Raw genomic sequence first — 14,986 nt, forward strand, 5'->3', positions numbered from 1 at the left:
AGGAAGAAATCATCATCTTTCTGCACATCCTTTGTGCCCTTTTACTCAGGTGCTACTTCAGTAGTTTTCTCAAGAGATATTCAAACAGCTAAGCACATCTGTACTCAAAATTCCATCTCAACTAATACACTCATGCTCTGCATTTAAGCAGCCACCTGCTTATACTTACACCTGGCAACACAGAGAAACCATTATCCTGCTACCTGAGGGGAACTTTATCTTCTACAAATTTCTATTGTCTGCTCTTGTGGAGTAGGCAGATGAAAAACTTCAAGATCTTAAGGGTGAAACTGGTAAACAATAAAGAGAACTGATCATTCTGAAGTTAGTGCACTCAACGTTTTAGATGATTATAAGAAGTTATTGCAACACAAGATCCCCAGCAGTAAGTAAACAGATCTGTTCAGAAGCTTCTTGAAGGATCAAAAAAGCACACGTGAAAGATCCAAGGACTTCTGTTTCTAAATATTTTGTTTCCTACTGGCTTGAATGATCACTTAGTGATCAGGCTAAAATAGGATCACTTCTCACTTGGTGTCACATCCCCCCCAAAAAAAGACTTATCACTGCTCTATTTCAAAAGTCTGTTTTGAGGAGTTCCAGTGTCAGCCCACAGTATTGGAGAAGGGATGGAGGGCAGTGAATGCACTTGTCTGAAGGTCCAAGTCTCAAAACAGCAAACAGCAGGAAGTGAGGAATCAATGACAACAACTACCACTGGGGGTCCTTTTCAGGCTTCCTTTTATTCCTGCTAAGTTTACAGGTGCACTGGCCCAAGGCTGTAGGCAAGTCTGCAATAAAGCAGGATGGGTAAACCCATATGTCAGTGAAGCAGGACTATTCTGCTGAGAGGACAGGATATCATACTTGCTGATAGCACATTCTAGAAAGTCAGAAAATGTCTTCTGTTGGTTCTTTACACTTGACTTACTAGGCAAACTTTTACCTCTGAGAAAAAAAATCCAATTGTTCACATACAATAACCAAATCCACTGAAAGTGGCACAGGGTAGTATTGTGTTTTACAGTCAAGCTGGAAAGATGTCACAAAGCCACTGCTTCCCCTTTCACATAGAAACAGAGGACAGAACTACATATTATAGAGCTGAAGAGGACAAAATAGAATGACTTTCTTCATGGAAAACCATGAAAACAGCCACTACAAGCACACTGAGTTGCATCCTTTCTTCTACAGCTCATGCACACAGTAAAGCTGCTCTCACTTGGCAGTGCTGCACTCATCCAAATATGCAGTTGGAATAGAGGTCAAAGCATCCCATTCTTGCATACATCTATGACAGCATGACATAAGATAAAAGCAGAAATGTGTCTAGAGCAGGAAAACAGCCCCAATTCCTGCTTTTCTTGTGAGTGATCAAGTCTAGACTACATTCAAACTACAAGCTGGACAATGCTCAAGAGAGCTGAAGCTCATCAATTATAACATTTAGTATATGCTGCCTATAAGGGATTTCTGCGTCTTCTTATAATAAGAGTAGGTTCATAACATATACCATAGAGGTAACAAGCCAAAAATAGAGGACAGCAGAAAAAATATTACATATTATGCCCTTTTCTTTGAGAGGGAGTAAATCCCTCACTACTTCCCACTCCAATGGCATTGTTGCAGGCAAAGAGCTATCAAATTGCTTCTGGTAAGCCAACAAAAAGATCAGTTCATGTATGTGCAGTGAGTTGTAAAACAAATTATTTTATGCTCCCATTCAACGCTCTGCACTCTGCTCATTAACAACCAAGATGCCAAATATTCAATGTATAGCAAAACTACATTTGTTCCTACTGGATTACGACAAGGTAACACTCCTATTAGTGCTGCTACATACAAGAAGGAATTTCTTGCTATTGAAAATATTTTAGATCTAAAATATAACAGCACTTTTCATTTACTTGTTTACTGATACTTTTTGAACAACAGTATTCTGAACACAGTGCTTTTGAGACATGCTGGTGGAATCTGTGTTCTCACTCCATGAAAAGCGGCCCTGTGCTATCTGCATGTATACTCAGCAACACAGGTATGATCTTGGGATTTCAAATTAGGTGACTTACTTTTTTCCCTTAAAAGCACTTGTTTAAAAGGAATGTAAGGGAAGGATACGCAGTTCCTCTGATGCGCTTGATTTTGCCTGGGTCAGTGAACTGAATAGGCTGCAAGACCTTTCTCACTGGGCAAGCAAATAATATCTCCCCACCTCCTTTTGGAGGCATTCCTCTCCGGCTGATCTGAAAATAATAAGAAAACAGGTTGCAAAGAACACAAAGAATATATCACAGAATCACAGAATTGTAGGGGTTGGAAGGGACCTCCAGAGATCGAGTCCAACCCCCCTGCCAAAGCAGGTTCCATGACCAGGTCGCACAGGTAGGCATCCATATATTCAATCAGACATGATAGATTTAATTTCACTTAAAATATAATGTTGTCATTATCAGTAAGTAAACACAAGTAAGAAAAAGACATCCTAAAGGCAGAAACAGATTTTTTTCCACCAAACCTATAAGCAACAAATGGTTTCTTTTACTTCTCCCCGCCCCCCACCCCCTTGTTTCTCTCATTTCAAATGCAGTAGGCATGGATTTCCAACAAAGAAAAAAAAATACACCACTACCAAAAACAAAGACAATCAGGCGAAAAAAAACCCCAAACCCTACAATATTTACCAGGGAGGTAACACTAGTTCACTACCATTAAATAGCTATCTCACTGCTGAAGAAAGTGTTATCTTTTTGTTGCTTAACATGCTTACGTGGGAATCAAAATGAACAAATTCCCTTCTTTTTTGAAAGCCTCTCCATCCCATGCTGATCCCAACATTCCACCCAAGAAGCAGGGCAGACCAGGGGGCAGTCCCAACTCTGAGCACTGGGAACACTCCCAGGGACACAGACTAGATAGATATGACAGCTGGGAACTGGAGACCAGGACTTCTGTCACACCATCCAGGCAGAGCCTGATGATGTCTCGATTCATGGTGGAGCCTGGAGGGGGAAGAGTAAAACTGCTACCTTGGACTTCAGGAGGGCGGACTTTGAATTGTTCAAGGGACTAATAGGAGGAGTCCCCTGGCATTCAGTCTTAGCGAGTAAAGGGGTCCAAGAGAGCTGGTTGCTCTTCAAGAAGGAAGTCTTAAGGGCGCAGGAGCAGGCAGTCCCCCTGAGCTGCAAAATGAGCCGGTGGGGAAGAAGACAGGCGTGGATGAATAGGGAGCTATTCCTGAGGCTCCGGGAGAAAAAGAGAATCTACCGCCTGTGGAAAGAGGGACAGGCCACTCAGAATGAATACAAGGAAGTTGTTAGGATGTGTAGAGGTGAAATCAGAAAGGCAAAAGCCCAGCTTGAATTTAACCTAGCCCTGGGGTGAAAAGGAATAAGAAACTCTTTTATAAATACATTAACAGTAAGAGGAGGACAAGGAGAATATCCACTCTTTGCTGGATGAGGCTGGGAATGTGACCACTGAGGATAAGGAAAAGGCGGAGGTTCTGAATGCCTTCTTTACGTCTGACTTTAAAAGTCAGACCAGTTATCCTCAGGATACTCCTCTCTCTGACCTGGTAATCTCGGCCGGGAAGCACACTAACCCCCCTGCGATTCTGAAAGAAACAGTCAGAGACCTACTGCTCCAACTGGACTGTCACAGGTCGATGGGGCCAGATGAGATCCACCCGAGAGTGCTGAGGGAACTGGCGGAGGTGATAGCCGAGCCGCTTTCCATCATCTGTCAGCACTCCTTGTTGACTGGTGAGGTCCCAGAAGACTGGAGGCTTGCCAATGTGACTCCCATTTACAAGAAAGGTCGTAAGGAGGATCCGGGGAACTACAGGCCTGTCAGCCTGACCTCGGTGCCAGGGAAGGTTATGGAGCAGATCGTCTTGAGGGAGATCATGCGGCATGTGCGGGATGAGCGGGGGATCAGGCCTAGCCAGCACGGGTTCGTGAAGGGCAGGTCCTGTTTGACCAACCTGATCTCCTTCTATGATCTAGTGACCCATCTGGTGGATGAGGGAAAGGCTGTTGATGTGGTCTACCTAGACTTCAGCAAAGCCTTTGACACTGTCTCCCACAGCATTCTCCTGCAGAAGCCGGCAGCCCGAGGCTTGGATGGGTACACTCTTGGCTGGGTAAGGAGCTGGCTGGAGGGCCGGGCGCAGAGAGTGGTGGTGAATGGAGTCAAATCCAGCTGGCGACCGGTCGTGAGTGGTGTTGCGCAGGGGTCGGTGCTGGGGCCTGTCCTCTTCAATATCTTTATTGATGACCTCGATGAGGGCATCGAGTGCACCCTCAGTAAATTCGCAGATGACACCAAATTGGCTGGAAGTGTGGATCTGCCTGGGGGTAGCGAGGCCCTACAGAGGGACTTGGACAGGCTGGAGAGCTGGGCTGAAGCCAATGGGATGAGTTTCAACAAGGCCAAATGCCGGGTCCTGCACTTCGGCTACAACAACCCCAGGCGACGCTACAGGCTTGGGGCGGTGTGGCTGGAGGACTGCGTAGAGGAAACGGACCTGGGGGTACTGATTGATGCTCGGCTGAATATGAGCCGACAGTGTGCCCAGGTGGCCAAAGAAGGCCAATGGCATCCTGGCTTGCATCAAAAACAGCGCTGCAAGCAGGAGCAGAGAGGTGATTGTTCCCCTATATTCAGCACTAGTGAGGCCGCACCTCGAGTACTGTGTCCAGTTTTGGGCCCCTCACTGCAAGAAAGATATTGAGGCCCTGGAACGTGTTCAGAGGAGGGCAACAAAGCTGGTGAGGGGTCTGGAACACAGGCCATCTGAGGAGAGGCTGAAGGAGCTGGGAATGTTCAGCCTGGAGAAGAGGAGGCTCAGGGGAGACCTCATTGCTCTCTATGACTTCCTGAAGGGAGGTTGTAGTGAGCTGGGGGTCGGCCTCTTCTCTCGTGTCATTAGTGATAGGACCAGAGGGAATGGTTTCAAGCTACGGCAGGGGAGATTCAGGCTGGACATTAGGAAGTATTACTTTTCAGAAAGGGTGGTCAGGCACTGGAATGGACTGCCCAGGGAAGTGGTGGAGTCACCGACGCTGGGGGTGTTCAAGGAAAGACTGGATGTTGTGTTGAGGGACATGGTTTAGTGGGAGCTACTGGGAATAGGTGAATGGTTGGACTGGATGATCTTTTAGGTCTTTTCCAACCTTGGTGATTCTATGATTCTGTGTCAGCAATGTTGCAACAGATCCTGGGCCACTGGCAGGATGAGGGGAGAAACTGTGAAGTCAAAGAGGAGCAAAGACTAAAAGTGGATTCTAGGCTTTCATACATTTTAAATAAGTCTTTTCTAGTTAGAAACATTATAGTTTCTACTCTTGAGCCTATTCTACACACAAATTTATTATGTCTGTAAAAAGTAGTCTTTACAGAAAAGTTTCTTTACTGTATACTATACATTCCAAATGGGAAATAAACCTTAACCAAATACAGATCCAGTACCTTTGCTGGTAAAGGAGACAAAAGATTGAATTATTACCTCCTAGCCCTAAGCAGGGGGCAGGAAGAACAGGAGTAAAGAAGAAGAAATTACATTAAGTGAACAGGAACAAGAAAGCAGAAAGTTTTTTTAATTTGCAAAGATCCCCAAGACTCAGAAAGGTCACTTGCATTTGTCACCCTCTCTACATACAGCCTTTGCATCTCTATTCTACTACAGACCTTCAACTACTATATGTGTACTATGCTATTTGAGACATACCATGAACAAGACAAATACTATTATATAATAATATATATTATTTAGATAGGAACAGGTATCTGCTAGAGACAGAAGAGGGAAGCAAGCACATAGTCCCATGAAGCAGCTGAAAGCATTGTTCCCATGTACGTTTAGAAAGAAAGAAACATACTCTCATACCTTGATTTCCAGACTTTCACCATCAATTCCAAATTTTTTCAGTAGTGGTAGAGCCGTTGCCTTAAGGACATCAACCTACAGAACACATAGTTTTAAAAGCAGACCCTTTATTGAAATTACATAAGTCAGTAACTTAAAAGTCATATGAGATGTCTAACAAGGATGAAGCTTCCCTGTGGTAGGCACTCTGTGGGCAGGCATAGGAAGGCAGAGAGCTTCATTTACTCTTAAATTATCACAAGATTTCACTATTTACAAAATTTACAACAGCAAACTATGGAGATGGAATTTCTTATTCAGGATTTCTTCCTTAGTCTGACTTCTGTTATGGTTCAGCTAGAACTGCTCACTTGTTTCTCTGAATGTGGTTACAAAAAAAAAAAATAAAAATCTTATGCTGTTATGAAAAAATTCTGACAACTGAAATATATGATGATTCCAAGAGCATATTTTAGAGCAGCCCCTTGAACTGGCAAGGAGCAACCTTACTCTTTTGTCAAGAACTTCTCATCTGTTTCTGGAAACAGAAGCTTCTAGGTAACTAGAAGAGTCTAAAGTGAATGAAAAATCATTCATTTTCATGATTGATTTTCATCATGAAAATCATGATGAAAAATGAGCAATCATGTTTAAATCTGTATGTAAGTTGTCATATGTGTAGATCTGAATTTGCCCATTTACCCACAGATGACAGATGTAGACAAGGATGCCTCTTACAGAGTTAATATAACTTCAAAATATAGACATATGTTAACAAAATACAATATCCTTCTTACAAACTAAGCTAAACTTCAAAATCCAACCGAACAGACAACATAACCTCCAACACAGGTGAGCAGGTGCCTTGCCTTTCATATCTATGAATGTGAACTAGAGAGGCACATACATGAAGAATGAGAGGAAAAATGCCTTGTTCATCTTAAACTAGTCACGAAGTATTAACACTGGTTTTCCCTCCATTCTTCCCCTTGGACAAGCGGAAAAAGTGCAGAAGGATAGACCAATCTGAGACCAATATTTTGAGAAAAGCATAAATACATTTTCACCCAGTTGCTAAGCACCTTCTACTTACAGAACAATAAAAAGCCCAAATAAATTTGAAATCAAGTTTCCAGGTACTTAAGCATCAAAATCATTTAAGGTACCACTTAAAATTGCGTGTTTAGTTTCAACAACCTACAGAGAAGTGGGAGGTACAAAATACATTGTAAAAACACTTTAAGTTGGTGTTGTTTTAACCAGCAAGCAGCTCAGCACCACAGATTTACACATTTTCCCTCAGTGGGATAAGGAAGAGAACGAGGAAGAAAAAAGCAAATCTCATGAGCTGAAGCACAGTCACAGAACCATTTAAGTTGGGATGTTTAATGGCAATCTAATCCAATACCCTTGCAATGAACAGGGACATCCACAGCTAGATCAGGTTGTTCAGGGTCCCATCCAGCCTGACCTTGAATGTCTCCATGGATGGAGCAGCCACCACCTCTCAGTGCAACATATTCCAGTGTTTCACTACTCTGAGATAGAGTTTAATAGGATACACAAGGAAGGGAAAATAATAAAAGAATACATAAAAGAAGTGATATATAACATAAATGCTCACCACCTGCCAGCCAATGCCCAGCCAGTTCCTAGGCAATAGTAGCTGCCTCTCTCCTGATAACCGCCCTGCTAGCCAATTCCCCCATGTTTTACTGTTCATCTTACAGTATAGAATATTCCTTTGGTCAGTTTGTGCCAGCTGTCTTGGTTGTGTCCCCTCCCAAATTCTTGTGCATTGCCTGCCTCCTCACTGACTGAACAGCACAAGAAGAGTCCTTGGCTCTGTATAAACACTGCTCTGCAACAGCTAACACACTGATGGGTAATCAGTGTTATTTTTCTCCAGCATCCAAAATACAGCACTAGTATATATAGTATAGTATATATATGCTAGCCACTACAAAGAAAATAAACTCTGTCCTAGCTGAAACCAGGACAAACATGCACTTAGTTTTAAATTTATTCAGATAATTTAAACAGACATAAGCCTGACTTCAACCAGTTTTAGGAGCCATTATCAAGCCATTATCACCATTTAGCAATTTACTGCTATTTGTTAGCTGAGTCAAACTAACTAGTTGTGCTCTGCAACGTGCATAACAATGCATAAGCACACAACTCTGCATTTTACATCTACTGCAAACACACTGTAAACTAATGGAATTTAGCTGCTGTAACCCCAGTATCATTCTGTGCCTGAGCTTAGGCAGATGTAAGCCCCTTTCAAGCACAAACTAACTGGCTCTGGTTCTGACACTCCTTTCAAGTAAGGTTGTTTAATTGTTGGCCAATGTGCCTATTCTATTCTAATATATATACTTTATATATTCTAATATACATATTCTATTCTAACCCTCCCTATTCTGGGTTAATTCCCACAATCGGGACTCAGCGACTTAGATGAGCATCCAAACTTAATTGAAAGCAACATTCAGACTGGATTGCTCTTCCTCTCTGACTTATTTAAGAAAAGAAATCTCTTCATTGTGGTCAAAAATATGCAGTCAACATAACAGCCTCAGTAATAGACTGCGAAGAGCTGCCCCTGACAAACAGTCATAAACAGGTTGAGAGTGTCAGGTTAAAGTTAGGGACTGAACCAATAAAGGGCACCTGTTGCTCCGGGTCTACTAAATGCCATTTGATCAATGCGAGCCTGCTGATGAGGCCTTTTTGCTTCAGCTGCAAGAAGCATCACACTCACAAGATCTTACCCTGATTTCAACCACCCAGATAAATACTGGGAATACAACATAGTGAGCTAGCTGCAAACAGCCCAGGAGAATCCTGGAGTCCATTGATGAGAACTTTATGGTTCAAATACTGGACAGAGGTGAAGCATTACTGGACCTGGTCGTCACCAACAAGGAGGAAATTGCAAAAGAAGTTTTGATTGAAGGCAGCTTGAGCTGCAGCAACCATGTCCTAGTCAAGTTCATGATCTTTAGGAATGTGGGCCTGGCAAAGAGTGGAATCAGGATGCTCAACTTCAGGCCGTTTAAGGAAGTGTTGGATGAGATCCCTTGGGAAACTGTCCTTAGGAACAAAGGAACAGAAAAGAGTTGGCAGCATTTAAGGACACCTTTCTATGAGTGCGTGGCAGAGCACGGACCTGCTGGTAAGGCTGAGAGAAAAAAGTAAAAGCAGTGGAAGCAGAGATGGGTGACTTGGGAAGAATATAAGGATACTGCCCACATATGTAGGGATGGAGGCAGGAAAGCCAAGGTGTAGATGGACTTGAACTTGGCAAGGAATGTGAAAACAAGAAAGGATTCATTAGATATGTTAGGCAGAAGAAACAGGCAAAGGTGAGTGTACTCCCTCTGATAAAAGAAACAGGACGGCTAGCTTTCTCAGATACAGAGAATGCTGAAATACTTAATGAGTTCTCTGCTTCAGTTTTCACGGAAAGTCAAGGTTCTCATGCTTCTCATGTCCCTGAGCTTCTAAAGCAGAGGAGCAAAATCCCTCCCAGTGTAAGAGCAGAGCAAGTCTGAGATCACCTGAAGAGATTGGATGAGTACAAATGTACTGGGCCAGATGACACGCATCCCAGGGTTCTGAAGGAACTGGCTTATGTGGTTGCCAATTCTCTCCCCAACATATCTGACAAATCATGGCTGTTAAGCGAAGTCCCTGGTGACTGGAAAAAGGGAAACACCGCTCTCATGTTTAAGAAAGGGAAAAAGCAGGATGCAGAGAACTAGACCTGTGAGCTTTCTGTCTGGGAAGATAACGCCGCAGATCCTCATGGACACATATAAGATGAAGACGACATCTGAGACAGCCAGTGTGGCTTCACCAACGGCAGATCATGCTTGACCAGTCCAGTGGTCTTCTAAGTGGAGTAATGGCATTGGTGGACCAAGGAAGGGCAACTGATGCCATCTATCTGGACTTGTGCAAAGCCTTTGACATGGACCCACACCAGATCCTTGTCTCTAAATTGGAGAGAGGTGGATTTGAAGGCTGGACTACTAGTGGATAAAGAGTTGGTTGGGTGCTCATAGCCAGAGGGTTGTTATCAGTGGTTCTATGTCCAGGTGGAATGGGATCAGAAATGATGTCCTCCAAGGGTCCATCTTGGGACCAGCACTCTACATCTTTATCATCAATGACGCAGACAGTGGGATTGAGTGCATCCTTAAAAAGTCTGCACACAACATAAAGCTGAGTGGTGCAGCTGACACAATAGAAGGGAGGGATACCATCCAGAGGGGCCTGCACATGCTTGAGAAGTGGGCACGTGAGAATCTACTGAGGTTAACAAGGCCAAGTGCAAAATGTTGTACTTGGGTCAAGGCAATCTCAGATACAAGTACAGACTGGGAGAAGAACTCACTGAGAGCAGCCCTGCAGAGGACTTGCGGGTCTTCTGGACAAAAAACTGGACATGCACCAACTACATGCTCTTGCAGCCCAGAAGGCCCATAATACCCTGGGCTTCATCAAGACAGCGGTGACCACAGGGGGAGAGAGGCGATCCTGCTCCTCTGTACTGCACTGGTAAGGCCCCACCTGGAAGTCTGGGACCCCCAGTACAGAAGGGATGTGAAGAGGGTCCAGAGGAGTTCCATGACGATGATCAAAGGGCTGGAGCACCTCTCCTATGAAGACAAGTTGAGGAAACTGGGCTTGTCCAGCCTGGAGTAGAGAAGGCTGCAGAAAGACCTCGCTGCAGCCTCCAAATGCTTAATGGGAGCTTATAAGAAAGAGGTAGACCAACATTTTACACAATCTGATAGTGACAGGACAAGGTAGAATGGATTTAACTGTAAGAGGGTAGATTTAGGTTAGATATTAGGAAGAAATGTTTTACTTAAGAAGATGTTGAGGCACTGGAAGATGCTGTCCAGAGAGGCTGTGGATGCTTCATCTCTGGTGTTCAAAACCAGGCTGGATGGGGCTGTGGTTGGCAACCCTGCCCATGGCAGGGCAATTAGAATCAGATGACCTTTAATATCCCTTCCAATATAAGCCATTCTATGATTCTAAAAGGATCGAAGATTCCTTCTTTGTCACAACCAACTTTTATAGACAATTTCTTCTTTTTATAGCAAGTCAGTATGTAATGGGATGTAAACTTTTCCCTAACTGTGGGAGAACTGAATTAGTGGAAGAGCCTCACATGACATTTAAAGAGTTTCCAAATGAGAAAACAGAAGCAGTATAGAACAGAAGTCAAAGAGTGGAATATCGAATGTAATGTGGAGAGCAAACGGAACAGTTCAGTACAGTTCAGTAGTTTTATCTAGACAGCTTGCTGGCAGATGCAGTAATACTGCATGCTGTAAAAGATCACAAAAAAACACAGTATGCTTTATAGACTTCTTCCTAATCTTTATTTAGAAAGAAAGAATCCTCCTCCAGTACTTACGTTTTATTACTTACCGAAGGATCTACTCGATCATTTGTTACTCCCCTCAGGACAATCTTCAGTGGATGTTTCATGAAGGGTGCCAAACAGAGTAGACTTTCTAAGTAGTAGCCAATACTGCGGCTAGGGCTGCAGTCATGTTCCAGTGAGCCCCCATATAGAAGACCAGGCTGATAATACAAGGTAGTACCTGGGAAAGAAGCCAGTGAGGAAAAAAAGAAAATTAAAGGTATGTCAGCATGCTAGCCATTACTGCAGCATAAAGACACTTTACAACCAGGGAAAGCAGATTTTATAGAAAACTGGCAGCACTACCACCACACTACTTCAAAGACCACAGTAAATAAATGGGTCAAGGCAGATGACTGTTTGTCTTGTACATCATTTCTCCTCCTTCCTGCCCTCCTCCAAAATTAAGAAACTCTAACTATCCCCAAAATGCTGAAACAAGCAACTATCTTTTAAACAACAATCTTTAAAAGCAACAATCTTTTAAAGAAGATAGAATGAAGTTATGCTCTGTTGAAAACCTGTCTCAGTATATCCAGTGACATATTATCCACTTTACTGACAAACGAGTCCTGAAAATCTACACATAATCTACACAACTGAGATTCCTACATGGGATGCTTCTTGATCAAAGTAACTGTAACTCCTCTTAGGAACATGACTTGGCAAGTACTGGCTTGGTTCAGTGACTTTCCTCTGCTAGGAGATCCTACATATTAAACAAAATATTACCCTCAGCCTTAGTGCACTGCACTCTGAAGATGCATGATCTTATATGTATTTCTTTACTAAAAAGCTTCTGTGCTTAGTAACATCTAATTCATGGAGTCAATGCTATCTAAACACCTACCTGTCAAGTTGCAATTTTTACTTCAAGTAATAGAGCCTGGAAGACTGCAACAGAGGAAGAAGAGAAAACAGACCTCACCTGTTTGGTTTATCTCAATCCTAGAGCCATTTGTCACTTTGTCAATAAGGCGAATAAAACATGCTTCAAAGTCTGAGGAATAGAACAAAGAAATAATCTTATAGTTACTTAAATTTACTCCTGAAAACAGCAAGAAACTTCAGCATACCAGACTTAAACATTTTCCTTTGCATTAAGCAAGTGGAGAGCAAATGATAGAAGCTGGTGCATCTGATCACCCAAGCCCAGGATGAAGCTGTTGACAAGTTACGTTTTGCTTACAATAAAGGTAATGTTTGCACGTACGTACAAATCCCAGCCAACAGAACTCCACGTAAAACCCCAAGTACAACAAGCTAATGACAGCTTCCCACTATCCTTTGTAACATAGTTTAGAACTGCTGTTCAGATGTGAAGCACTACTGAAGCATGGGCACAAGCTACCTGGAGATATTCCAGTTTTCCATTTTCAAAACTATCAATGGCAGTGCTAAGACTACAAAAACTTAATTCTTCCCATCACGTCTCTGGAGTTGATGTCCCCCAGTAGAAGAAAGACAGGGAGTTGTTGGAGAGGGTCCAGAGGAGAGCCACAAAGATGATCAGGGGGCTGGAGCATCTCCCCTATGAAGACAGGCTGAGGGAACTGGGCTTGTTCAGCCTGGAGAAAAGAAGGCTGCGGGGTGACCTCATTGCAGCTTTTCAACACCTAAAGGGAGAACACGGAGGAGAATCAACTCTTTGAAAGGGTTGATAACGGCAGGACAGGGGAAAATAGTTTTAAGTTGAGGGAGGGAAGATTTAGGTTCTATGTCAGGGTGAAATTCTTTACAGACAGAGTGGTGAGGTGCTGGAACAGGCTGCCCAGAGAGGTTATGGATGTCCCATCCCTGGAGATGTTCAAGGCCAGACCGAATGGGGCCCTGGGCAGCCTGGTCTAGTATTAAATGGGGAGGTTGGTGGCCCTGCATGTAGCAGGAGGGTTGGAGATTTATGATCCTTGAGGACCCTTCAAACCTGAGCCATTCTGTGATTCTCTCTTTTTGCTTACAGTCTATACTACAGAAGTTTGTGTGGTGCTAATTGGTTTCTCCTGTGTGTATGGGTCATGGGAAAGCACAAGCATATCTTAAGTCAGTGCTTGTACTGAAGTATTCCAAGATCCTGGGCTGGCATAGGCTTAACACAAAGGAGAGCTTGAATTTATGCAGAGCTCAGAACCCAGCCAGTTTCAAGGACCAAGTGCACATGCCCATGTCAGTGACTGGCAGGACTTCCTGATCCTGATCTCTGTCGCTTCCCAACCAGTGATCTGTCTTCTTTCTGTTCAAGCTGTTTGGATACAGTAAAGAAAGGAAAGAGCTATTTGGAGAAATTGCAGTGTGTCAATATATCACACAGTGCTGGTCCTGCTCTCCGTTATCATGGAGGGAAAGTTCACACAGCAGCGATAGGACTTTTTCCGGAGTGCATCCTCGTGAGCACATTAGGCCCTCGGAGTTCAGAAGGCTTTCACTGCAAACGCTCCGGTCACAACAAGCTGAGTGAACTGCACGTTGGATTACCAACGCCCAAACGCTGACACACCTACCAAAGGGCAACGCCCACAACTGAACACAACCCCAAATGCAATTCAGAACACAGCCGTTCCGCGCCCCACCGTGCCCTCGTGCACCGCCAGTATCCATTCTGGGGACGAGGGCTCCGCATGGGAGCAAAGGGCTGCCTGCCGGGGGCTCCCCAAACGGCTGCGGGCTCCCAGGACAGGGATCCTCACCCGGGCCCTCAAGTGATCCCGTTCGGGCACGCAGCGGGCACGTCCCGCGGCCGACACCCGGCCCTCGCCGTCCGGATCCCTCCTCAGCGGCGGGCCGAGCAGCGGGTGGGTTCGCCCTCCGTGGCAGCGCCCGGTTAGACGCTCGGCTCCGCCACTCTCTCCACCCGCACCCTTAGGGACTCTGCCGGCGCCTCGCTCACCGCGGAGACCGGGGTCCTCCTCTTTGGCGCGGATCTTGCGGATTTTCAGCGGCCGACCGCTGAGCGTGGACAGCACCAGCCGCTGCCGTAGGAAGTTGCACCCCGCGAAGCCGAGGCACTGCGCGCTACCACCGCCGCCCGCCATGCCACCGCACTGCCCCGCGGCGCCCGGCACGCCCACGTGGTTGTGAACAGGAAGCGCTGGGACAGCAGGGGGCAAAGGGCAGGGGGCAAAGGGCAGGGGGCGGGGCGGAGCGCCGGGACGGTGGCGGACGGGACGGTGGGAGGGAGGAAGGGGTGGTGCCCGGGGAACCGCGCGGCCGCCCCGCCCCCCCCCCGCGCCGCCGCTGGGACCAATGTGCGCGCGGCGCTGCCGTGCGGGATGATACGTGGTCCCGCTTGCGGGGCCGTGCCTCGAGAGCCGGTAATTAAATATTGCTCCTTTCTGCTCGTCGTGTGTGTTTTTTTTTATTGCAGGCTGGTGTTTGTCTGCCTCTGGTTTGGTGTGGTCTTTCACCCGCGCTGTTACGTGGTGCTTTGTTTCTGCAGCCTCAGCTTCTGTGGGATGCCTGAATCCTCGTTATCTGACAGATGAAAAATTAAATCGTGGGGTGGAGCACGGCTTGGGGACCAGGATACACTTCTCAGATAAGAACGAATGAGCTTCTGGCAATTCGTTTGGTCAAACTTTTTTTTAAAGTAATTTATTGCTGACCGTCATAAGGGTAATTAATGAAAGAACCACTTGACATTCCTGCTTTAGGGCTGTCCTTGAGGGGAGTGTGGA

The 14,986-nt window shown here is 45.1% G+C and overlaps 1 protein-coding gene across 1 annotated transcript in view; it reads right to left on the minus strand.

Annotated features, from left to right (window-relative positions):
* The window catches only part of RCL1 (RNA terminal phosphate cyclase like 1), a gene marked incomplete at its 5' end in the record, with an annotated part of 30,560 nt that extends 16,216 nt beyond the window's left edge, over positions 1-14,344 (minus strand). Inside the window, 5 exons of the mRNA XM_079548704.1 lie at positions 2,119-2,243; positions 5,888-5,962; positions 11,321-11,496; positions 12,244-12,315; positions 14,200-14,344. Coding sequence (XP_079404830.1) covers positions 2,119-2,243; positions 5,888-5,962; positions 11,321-11,496; positions 12,244-12,315; positions 14,200-14,344 — 593 coding nt within the window. The remainder of the gene's footprint in view (positions 1-2,118; positions 2,244-5,887; positions 5,963-11,320; positions 11,497-12,243; positions 12,316-14,199) is intronic.
* Between the last annotated feature and the right edge of the window lie 642 nt (positions 14,345-14,986).

The sequence above is a fragment of the Tetrao urogallus genome (assembly GCF_951394365.1).
Source record: "Tetrao urogallus genome assembly, chromosome: Z".
Lineage (NCBI taxonomy): Eukaryota > Metazoa > Chordata > Aves > Galliformes > Phasianidae > Tetrao > Tetrao urogallus.